The sequence below is a fragment of the Nanorana parkeri genome, unplaced genomic scaffold, assembly GCF_000935625.1.
Source record: "Nanorana parkeri isolate BGI_ZX_2015 unplaced genomic scaffold, ASM93562v1 scaffold169, whole genome shotgun sequence".
NCBI classification, from domain to species: Eukaryota; Metazoa; Chordata; class Amphibia; order Anura; family Dicroglossidae; genus Nanorana; species Nanorana parkeri.
This window is the reverse complement of record NW_017306437.1, coordinates 276698-288252: the sequence shown is the minus strand read 5'-3', so window position 1 is coordinate 288252 and position 11555 is coordinate 276698. Positions and strand designations below refer to the sequence as shown.

General features: G+C 39.4%; 1 protein-coding gene across 1 annotated transcript; it reads right to left on the bottom strand.

Annotated features, from left to right (window-relative positions):
• Positions 1-2635: 2635 nt before the first annotated feature.
• On the bottom strand, positions 2636-3892 carry GJA3 (gap junction protein alpha 3). The gene has a single exon (XM_018554688.1). The coding sequence runs from the start codon at positions 3890-3892 to the stop codon at positions 2636-2638; it is 1257 nt and encodes a 418-aa protein (XP_018410190.1).
• Between the last annotated feature and the right edge of the window lie 7663 nt (positions 3893-11555).

The following is an 11555-nucleotide window of genomic DNA, read 5'->3' as shown; positions in this document are numbered from 1 at the left end:
TATTTCAGCAACATGAAATAACATAAGACAAGCTAATAAGGTTTTTTTTTTTTTTTTTTAATAATCGTGGTGTTTGAATAAAGATATGTTTATATTCAATATTTGAAAAAACCCAACTGAATATCAGTTAAGCAAATACTATATAATTACTTTCAGTAATCAATTGTTATGAGCATAATTTGCATGATGCTTTTTAGTATTAGGTCAGGGTACATATACATAGATTTTCTAGCTTATTGAGTTATCTCTTGCCTCTTTTAAATGCCATGAGCATGGAAATAGTTGCCCTCAGCACTACTTTATGAAATTAATTCACCATGTCAAAATGATATCTCCTATTTAACTGTACAGCAGATTTAATGGTAAACTTTTTTTCTTGCAAATGTATACTTTCAGACTGTTCCTTTATTTATAGGTTTGAGGGCTATGTGCAATATTTAGTTAATTTAATCCATATTATTAGTAATTATCTTTCATTGTCTGGAGAACAAAATTAAAATCATTACTAACGGCAGTGTGTAAAGTCTAAAGATTTTTTAAAATTATTATTATTATTTTTTACGATTAACCATGTTTACCTTAAAATTCTCCAACTATTCTTTATTAAAAGAACAGTATACTTTAGAATTTAAAGTAGATGTAAACTGTTCTGTGCACTGTGTATCATATTTGTCGTTTGATAAAATGCTGTTTTCACCTTTTTACATCCCTGATTAGGGATAAGGTTTGGGACTGCTGCTACCATGGCTACATAGCAAATCCTCAGGATGTGCAAATCACAAATTTCTGGCCAAAAACTTTGCTGGCTACCTGTCAAAAATAAGAAACAAGCTATAACGCAGTGCATAGCATCTGCCCCTGATCAGCTATTTGAAGGAAGGGGTCATCCATCCCCCTTTTAATAAAAGGGTGGGTTCACAGCAGCTATATTGTCAGTGTGTGTTTGAAACTGTTAGGTGTGAGCTGACAATTCTGTGTAAGGTGAGAAATAGATTTTTTTAATTTTAATTTTTTTTTAATATTGCGATTGCTACACGTCTCCCATGGCATAAGTCATGGCATTGCTTCCCATGCCTTTTTGACAAAAGCTTCCTTATAAGCCTTAGGGATGGTCTGAATCGAATAACAAGATTCCCCCTATAGATCTCGAATTGGTTTGCCGCAAAGTTTGTGAGCTGTAAGGATGATTTGCGTAACTGTGTGCAAACCAAACCCTGGCAGATTTGCTCATTCCTACAGCTTCTTTGCAGCCATGTTCTTTCCACATGCAATCTAGCAAGGACTGCATGGCATTTTTCAGGGCAGGTTTCCTGTTGGCGACAACAGGATAAACACAATGGGTGTTGAAAAAGCCACTTGTATTCTATAGAAAGCCAGCACGACAGGGTGACAGTGCAGGACCACCATTGGGACACAGGGACAGAGCGTCATCACCCTATAACAGGAAGTGGCTGAACAAGGACCTTCATGGTATAGTCACCAGATATTATTTTAATGACTGCTGCAGATTTAAAAAATATTGAAAAACACTTTTGAAATTAAATTAACCTGTTAAAGCTTATATTAGACTTTCATGACTGGACTTCAGTTTTAAGGTTTTTAAGTAGAAATATTTGCGTTTTAATCTGTTAATGAATGTTAGAGGCTTCATAACTTTTGTTTACAACATCCAATTGGATAATATCCAACAAAAATAGAAGTTGATTAGTTATGTGAAAAATCTTCCAGTAGGTTTTTAATAGGGGTTTATTATCTCTCCAGATGCTTATCTGGATATTAGATTTTTTCATATTCGGCAAAGATTAATACCAATCTTAAGGCATTTAAAAGTAGGCAAACAAGATAGCATCTACAAACAGAAATGAGTGGGCTCGGTATGTTTTTATATTCCATCTTATACACAGATAATTACATTACTGTGAGGACATGTTTACAAAGCACACTATCATCTCATAAATTTAAGATCACTTTGTTATACTGTGTGTAATTTAGACATTAAGGTATAAGCCAACTTAGTACAGTACATTGCATTTACCCATGTAGCCAATAAAAGTGCTAATAATATATAGTAACGTTGTGCCTTATGTGATTTAGAATGGAATTAAAATGTCGTTTTTATGCCTTTCTTTACAACACATGACTTGTTGCATTAAGTTATAGCCATCTCACTGTTTACTCTTCAGGTATTTGGATTTTCTCTCCTCAGCCTCAATTTATTTGTTGGACTGAAATATGTGGTGTTTAGTTTTATTTTGTTTTATACATGGTTTTGTTGCAGTTAAGAAAGGCAAATGATCAGCTATCCAAATTCTAACAGCTAATTTCTAAAACAACAAAGTGCTATCTACAACTCACAGTGTGCAATAACAGCAAACTTCGGTCTATGGATAACGAGATCAAGAACTGCCTTTGCCACCTTAATTAGTTGTTTCTCTATCTCTTGATTCATATTCATCTAATACTTTTTGAGACTCATTCAGTGGCAGAAGTGACTAAAAAGACACCAATGACACTCAAGAAGTCATCATAATATGGTTCTTGCTTCATGGTTCTCTTTCATACTTCTTTATTATTGTATACCTAGTGAATTCCTCCACTGTTAGCTTTGGTTCTCTTTTTGTTGGTAGCTCCATTGCTACACAGCTAAGTCATCTGACCTAGCTCTGCTACTGCTTGATTTGCTTGCCCTGCTGAGCCTCCTTGTGTCTATCAACACGGGAGGCTGGTGCATCTCTACAGTGGTGGTGGCTGGTATGTCATCTGCTTCTGCTCTTGAATTGTTTCCACTTCCTGACCCCACTGGGGGCTCACATGCTTCCTCATTTCTTACACTGCTTGGAGCAGAAGTAGTTGCACTGCAGACACTGGCAATGCTGGATCCAGGCTTCCTTTCTCTCTCCACCGCCAGGTTGGCCCAGTTCTGGTCACTAGCTAAGGCACGATGATCAAAATGACCGCTGAAGTAGGAAGGATCAAGAGGCTCTTCTGTTAGTGATGTCATCTTAAAATCAGAGATGGGTGACCTAGCATATACATGTTGCATGGTTGGAGGGGCAGCAGCTGCGTCAGTATAATATGGCGGAAAAGCCATACTTGGCGGAACAGTTCGTGGTAGTAGACTAGGAGGATTTGCTTTATTACAAGCAGGATCTGGAATATATCTGTTGGTCATACCTTGCTTTAGTTTCTTCCACCCCAGATGATATATCTCTAACATATTCAGCAAAAGAGACACGCAAGCCACTACAAGCATAAATATAATGAAAATTGTCTTTTCTGTCGGCCTGGAAATGAAGCAGTCCACAGTGTTGGGGCAAGGCCAACGGTTGCAACGGTAGAGGGGTTTCAGCTCAAAACCATACAGGAAATACTGCCCTACAATAAAGCCAATCTCAAACAGAGTCTTGAAAATAATGTTGAAGACATAAGTGCGGAGGAGTGCACCTCCTATTCTTATCTTACCCCTTTCATCTCTGATTGGGGGTTTTTCCTTCTTCTCGACACTCTTCTTGAGGAGCAGTTCCTTCTCATCATTATCTTTAACGCACTTCTTTAGCTCCTCCTCCTTCTCTTTTTTCTTTTCTTCCATCCGCACAATGTGCAGGACATGGCCCAGGTAGATGAGGGTGGGTGTAGAGACGAAAATAATTTGGAGTACCCAGAACCTAATGTGAGAAATAGGAAAGGCTTTGTCATAGCAGACATTTTCACAACCTGGTTGCTGGGTGTTGCAAGTAAAGTCAGACTGTTCATCCCCCCACACTTCTTCTGCTGCTGCTCCTAAAACCAATATTCGGAAAATAAATAAAACGGTCAACCAGACCTTTCCAATGACAGTTGAGTGTTCTTGTGCATTTTCTAATAGTCTGCCCAGAAAACTCCAGTCACCCATTGTTTCTGATTTCTATCCTGAAAAATCAACAGATAGAAATAAACAGTATCAGTTATATACATATAAGAACAATCCAAAGTATTTCATTTTAGAAAAAAACATGTGAAGACAATATATTTGAATGTAAATAGTAGATCTTGTATCTTTAAAAGCATTCATGGTGCCATTGTTACAATTGTTGTTTCATTGCCTCTTTCTTAACTAGCAGCTACAAATTAGCATTGAACAAACAATATAACTCATGAATGTAAATCATCTGAAACAGCCATATTAGTGTACCCAGTTTTAGTGACCACAAAATGAAAAATCTAACAACAAATGGGATATTCTAACAACAAATGGGCAAGGTAGATGTTGTTAGTAGGTATGCATTGAGACTGATACTAGTATTGATATTGGCGTCGCTACCGAGTATTTGCTCCTATACCTTCAAATGATCCTATACCTTCCCCGATAGTGGAAATTCCGGTCAGAGGAAGATTTCCTCTGGCAATGCCGTAGGGGAACATGGAGCCAGCTTAACGTGCAATCAGGAAGCTGGGCGGCGAGTAATGACCCGCCTCCCGGCTTCCTGATTGGCTGAACAGCCAGCTCCTTGCTGATTGGCCAGGAACCTGGCTTCCCAGCCAATCAGCATCGAGCCGGACGAACAGCTGGCTCAATACTGATTGCCGGGGAAGCTGGCTTTCCAACCAATTAGCATGAAGACGGCTTCCTGGCCAATCAGGAAGCTGGGAGGCGGGTCAAATAACTATTGATGTTGAGGGCCTTGCAATTTGCTTATAACTGGCTGATAAATTATTCAGTTTAAAATTATGAACCATTATGAACCACAAGCATTGAAGGTAGTGTTTGACCACTTTAGACATAGATCTGATTGTTGGGCAAAACTGTATATCAGATGTTTTATACATACTGTTTTTGTATATTGCGCATTATCAATATTATTAAAACAAAGTAATGAAGTATCAAAATACTTTGTTTGCCAACCGCAAAACCAAAACATACAAGATGAAAGATTTATTACTTTATACTTAACATTTCCCTCTGCATGACTAAACAAAGAAGACCAACACTGAGTTCTTATATTTCACAGGATATACTCTTAAAATGTGTGCTTTTGGATCTATTCTGTCCTTTAAAGAGTAGATTAACACAACTAATGAGGGTGACAAAAGAACAGTCAGTCAAGAGATGGTATGCAAATGGTAATACTTCACTGTGAAGAGCCAGTCACTAGCTGTTTTTCTATTTTAGAAAGATACACCAAAGTATGAACACAAGTACACAAACAAAATGATGGAAACTTTGACAAACATATACAATAAAGATGACACTAAATTCAGGAATTAAATCTTAAAAATGCATTCATGTACCTTAACTATTAACAAACATTTATTTTATTTGTGTATCACTCGCTGTAGATCCTCAAATCATCTCTCAATTGGTGCTGACACTGTCCTTCCTTCTGAAGGCTGGCTACATTTGTTCCCCATGGTCCCTTTGTGTGTTGTAAAGTAGCCACCTCGGGATTGTAGGCCATCGCGGGAGTATTGGAAGGAAGGACAGTGTCGGCCCCAATTCAGAGATGATTTGAGGATCTACAGCCGAGTGATACACAAATAAGATAATTTTTGTTAATAGTTAAGGTACTTGAATGCATTTTTAAGATTTAACTCTTGAGTTTAGCGCCACTTGAATAAATCAAGGTTTCATCAATGTAGTGCTGTTGAGAGATTTGGAGTATTTTGCAAACTGTATGAATTGTTAAATTCAAAATTTCAGGAAGGCAGATGAAAATGTTGGTGTCATCATATGTAAGATGTTATTGTTAGGTTAAGAACTGCAACAGCTGGATCTTCCAGAACAAAGCAGCATAGGCTAACAGTTCAGTGTATTGTACAAAAATATAAATGTAAAAATGGGAAGTGTATAACATTGTTAGCAGAGCTAACTGTATAATCCAATAAGCTACTTAAGGAGCTTAATTTACTAAACAAGTAAAAAAAAATTCACTTTGAAAAGTAAAAATTCACCTAACTTAGTAAATCATGTTTACTTTAAATACCCAATCATATTCACAGGAAATTTAAAAAAAAACAGCATTTTGTTTGAAGATGATTATTCATTAAGTTAAGTGAATACTACAAAGTGAGAATCCTTTTCCTTTTCTCTGTAAATATAAACCCTATGACTTGATCTGATTCTCTGACAGTATTGTTTTTGGCCATGCCACTCTATATAATGACAATATGATATTTTGCACTCATGTGTAGCTGTTTTTCCACATATTGAATAGGCCCTAGTGAAACGCATGTTTACATTACCCCCAGTGAAGGCAAAATGTGCAAGTCCGGTATAAGGTTATAGAGTCAGAATCAGACAAAATACCTACTACCATTGCTAAGGCCTTAAGAAACCATAGAAGTTAATTTCTGCCAGTTTTAAAAAAAAAAAAAAAAATGAATTCAACATCTGATATGTCTATATTAAAACTAAACAATAAAGGTGATCAGCGCCAGTAAGTGTAATGTGGAAATATGAGCAACCAAGCACTAAGGATATAACTAAATATCTGTAAAATGTGAAAAAACAATATTGTGCCGAACTAATAATCATACATATCTAATAAATTGAAACATATATAAATGAGTCACATATATGAGCCTTCAAACAAATGAGGCATAAGAAATATCTACACACATACAAAAAAGCAATATAGGCAAAAAAAGTCCCAAGGAAAAAACAAACGCAAACAATGGTGATTGTGCAAAAAATTCCTCAGATGATTCGCAGCCAATGTGCATATAACTCTCAGGTAAGGATAATCACACAATGCAGGCAGACCTTCACCTCCACCCAGTGAGTGATGATAACAAGTGAATGCTCACCTGGGGAGGTAGACCCACAGAGCTAAGTCACATGCACTTTTTCCCTTCTTAATGGGGGAGGGAAGCCCATGCACAGAAAGAGGCGATAAGGTCTCCTCAGATCACAGGCACCAGTATAAATCCCGGTGGAAAGAGAAAAAGGACAAGGACATAGTGCGTAACGTCCAATACAACGCAATTTATTATATAAAAAATGCGTACTCACAATGGTGTAAACAGTACAGGCATTGGGTATTGCTGGATCATACCAGCAGGACAAATGGCAGCAAAGTGATAAAAAAACTGTTCGTCCGGCTCAGCGTGGTGACATCAGGATCTCTGCCCTACGTACGTTACGTCAAAACACGTGACTTCGTCAGGGGTCTGGAGCTACTGATGTCTTGAAGTCTATTTAACAGAAAAGCATACTACCGTAAAGGCAGCAAACCAGGTGCACTTCCTTTACCATATATATGGAAATAGCACCATCAGCAGAGACAACACAGGTCAGTGTAATTTCTGCCAGTTTTACAAAAAAAAATAAAAATGAATTGAACATCTGATATGTCTATATAGCGTGCCTTTGCAAGCTTCTTTCTCATTTTCCAAGTGACAGGAAGCTCTGGCTGTCCCCATAGAAAAACTAGGGGCACTTTGAGCTCCCGCTCATTAACATACAGTGCTTCTAGATCTTTAACCCTTAGTTAGAACAGACAGTCATCAAATCTAGTTAATGGGATCTGTCAGCACAATACAGACAGGGTCAATTATGGTTTTCTGCCAGAATATGGCATGTATTGTGCAAGCAGCAAATAAAGTTAAGCTATGTGAATGAGAACATGGAACATATACACTGAGTGGCCAGATTATTATGACCACCTGACGTTTGTAGGCAAATTAGCTATAATTAGCTATAATTTCACGCTGAAGTTGCTAGAGGGCCAGACCATTATAAATAGGGAAGCAGGTTGTTTACCACGACAGTATAAGTGATTTTATGGGTAAACAACGCGATTTAACAGCCTTTGAACGTGGGATGATTGTTGGCGCTCAAGCCATGGAGCGAGTATCAGCAAAACAGCAGAATTTGTTAAATGTTCAAGAGCAGCTGTTGTTAAAGTGTTTAAAGACTGGACTGTCAGCCGAAAATCTGGGTCTGAACGTGCGAATTGTGGCCGTCAGTGACTAGTCAATGTTAGGGCAGAACGGAGAGTGGCAAGACTGGTACAAGACAACAGAAGGGCAACAGTGCAGTGTCAGATTCCTCGCATCACCTTTCAACATCTCGTGGAGTCACGAGGTGGCCCAACGAAGTCATCTCGTGGAGTCACGAGGTGGCCCAACGAAGTACTGATGGGGTGGTCATAATAATCTGGCCAGTGTATATAAATAGGTACTATTTAATCTGGCCAGTGTATAACATAGGTACTATCCCAATTTGGCTGCAAAAGTTGAAATACACTTTAAAATACAACTATTGCGTAGTACTGCAAAGGTAGGTGTAGCACTTGCATATGTATGATATGGCTGCCATCATGTTTTTATAGACACATAACAAGAAAAAATAAGACATATAGTATAGATATGATGATTGTATTATGTTAATATCTCTTAAATGCAAATCTAAAGAAGAATTTAAAAGACTATACATTCCCTTAAGTGATATATTTGGAAGGTGTTGCAACACAAAGCAGAAAGCTAAGATTATGGTCGTAGTTTTAGGTCAGGGTTCACAAGAAATAACGTCCCTTTGCGGGTACGTTTTGAACAACTATGATTGTTGGCGCTCAAGCCATGGAGCGAGTATCAGCAAAACAGCAGAATTTGTTAAATGTTCAAGAGCAGCTGTTGTTAAAGTGTTTAAAGACTGGACTGTCAGCCGAAAATCTGGGTCTGAACGTGCGAATTGTGGCCGTCAGTGACTAGTCAATGTTAGGGCAGAACGGAGAGTGGCAAGACTGGTACAAGACAACAGAAGGGCAACAGTGCAGTGTCAGATTCCTCGCATCACCTTTCAACATCTCGTGGAGTCACGAGGTGGCCCAACGAAGTCATCTCGTGGAGTCACGAGGTGGCCCAACGAAGTACTGATGGGGTGGTCATAATAATCTGGCCAGTGTATATAAATAGGTACTATTTAATCTGGCCAGTGTATAACATAGGTACTATCCCAATTTGGCTGCAAAAGTTGAAATACACTTTAAAATACAACTATTGCGTAGTACTGCAAAGGTAGGTGTAGCACTTGCATATGTATGATATGGCTGCCATCATGTTTTTATAGACACATAACAAGAAAAAATAAGACATATAGTATAGATATGATGATTGTATTATGTTAATATCTCTTAAATGCAAATCTAAAGAAGAATTTAAAAGACTATACATTCCCTTAAGTGATATATTTGGAAGGTGTTGCAACACAAAGCAGAAAGCTAAGATTATGGTCGTAGTTTTAGGTCAGGGTTCACAAGAAATAACGTCCCTTTGCGGGTACGTTTTGAACAACAACCTGCCTTTTCTAGAAGTCAAACATAAGCATTATCTAACTGTTCTTACAATAATAAGATAATATCTAAAACCTATGATTATTAAATACAAATAAAGATTTTGATTGCACAACCAACTAATTGTCATAGATAATATTATGTATGTATACCAATTTCTGCTGTCCACACCCTACCTGCGGACATGTTGGTAGCCAACATCTCAGTCATACCTAAACTGGGAAAGGATCCCCAATCCTACACCAGTTATAGGTCCATTTTCTAGAAGTTGTGACTTCAAACTTTTTGCAAAAATTTTGGCTATGCTGCTTTGTCCTCTCCTGCAGTGTTTTATTCAGCCGGATCAAACAGTATTCATTCCTCTACGGGAAACACGAGACAACACCATCTGCTCGATTGACCTTATTGTGAAAGCCAGACCTACCAAAACTCCCATGCTGCTCCTGTCAATGGACGCCAAAAAAGGCCTTTGACAGAGTAGCCTGGGATTTTATCAGTCAGTCCATGACCCATATCGGTCTACCCACACAGTTGCTGGCATTGATCAGAGCCTTATACTCTGCCCCTTCGGTGATATTGAGGGTCAATGGCCTTACTTTGCTCCATTCTCCATTACAAATGGCATTTGGCAAGGATGTCCTCTTTCTCCTCTCATCTTTGTCCTCTCCATGCAGCCATTCTTGCTACAGATTTGAAACAATCCCAATATTGCAGGCCTGTCAGCAGGTGGCTGTAGCCATAAGGTCACTGGCTACGCAGATGATCTACTCTTCTATGTGACCACACCTCGCTGTTTATTAATTACCTGGGCACAAAGATCTGGCACTCATTTTTAAATTGAATTTCCTTCCTTTCTTATGCTCGTTGGGTGATGATTTGGACAGATGGAGGCTTTTGGCCTGATGCAATGTGCTAAAGATAAATACTATGCCACGCCTTCTGTATTTACTGCAGACTCTCCTATTCAAACTCCCCCAACAATATCTCAAAACCTTACATTTAGTCTTCATCAAATTTATATGACAAGGAAAGTCTATGAGAGTAGGCAGAGAGATTCTCTGCGTCCAAAACTAAGAGGCAGTCTGGACTTTCCTGATCCTTGCTCTGTACTACATGGCGGTCCACATGTCCAAGGTTGTCGACTGGTGCAGACATCAACACTCCAAACTTTGGGTGATATTTCGTGCATTGCTGTTGTTGCAAAGACATTTTCTTATAGGGCTGGTGTTATCTGAGGTATCCAGATAATATTTTTGACACTGCCAGTTTTCCTTCCCCTCTGACCCCAATCTTAGGGCACCCAGACTTTCCATTGAGCAACTTAGATACATTTTTTTTAACTTGGTCAAACACAGGTCTGGTGACAGCAGATACATTCTTGACATCAGGACAATGGAGATCTCTGTCAGCTGTTCTGGAGGATTTGGCTGTACCACATCTTGATTTATGGAGACAGCTCCAACTTTCCCACTTCCTCCAATCCTTAACCTAAACCAGTTTCATTTAACAGGACCCTGACCTTGTTTGAGGGGGTCTGTGCGTGGCAGGGTGATGTTCGAGGTACTCTTTTTCTCTCTTACTAGCTCCTGTTGCATTCTCTCTCCTGGCATGACCTGACATTTCTACTTAAATGGGAAGAAGGGCAAGGGTTTCAATTTACCTCAGAATAACAGAATTCACCGTTTTGCCCACAGAGACTTCCATTTGCAGTAAATAAAAAAAGAGACCTCTTATAAGCTGTTGACATGATGGTACAGAACACCCTGTCACAGTTCCTTGTACTTTGATCCGGCGCCGGGTTTTGCATCCTGTCCGAGCTGCTCAGTTTCCTGTCAGTCCGCCCTGGATAGGTGTTATAAGGCTTGTGCAGCTGTGCTTTAGCGTTCGAGCAACGTGTCTCCACACTAGTAGCCGGACCTCTCTGTTTTCTGTGGTATTGCCGCTTGAGTATACCTTGCATTTTGTGCCTTTGTTTGCTCTTGTTGGTTTCAGTGTTCCCTTCCTGCTGCGCTCTTTCATTCCCTCTGTGTCTGTCCGTGTATCTCTTTGTTTGCTGAGGCTGTGTGTTCCCTCCACAGCATTGCCCCCTGCTCTGTTTGTAGTTGCCTCCTGCTCCTGCTTCCCGTGGTTAGAGTGCTCTGCACCAGTGGCGTAACAACCGGGGGTGCAGCAGGGGCGCGGGCCCCGGGCGAAAAGTGAAGGGGGGGGCGCCGGCCGAAAATGGCACTTTCGGCTAAATGCCGAAAGTGACATTTTCCTGCCGTTTTGTCGGCGCGGCCGCGGTTT

What these genes read in the sequence shown, in the direction of transcription:
- GJA3 (XM_018554688.1), bottom strand. Translation starts at nt 3,892, where the DNA reads ATGGGTGACTGGAGTTTTCTGGGCAGACTATTAGAAAATGCACAAGAA.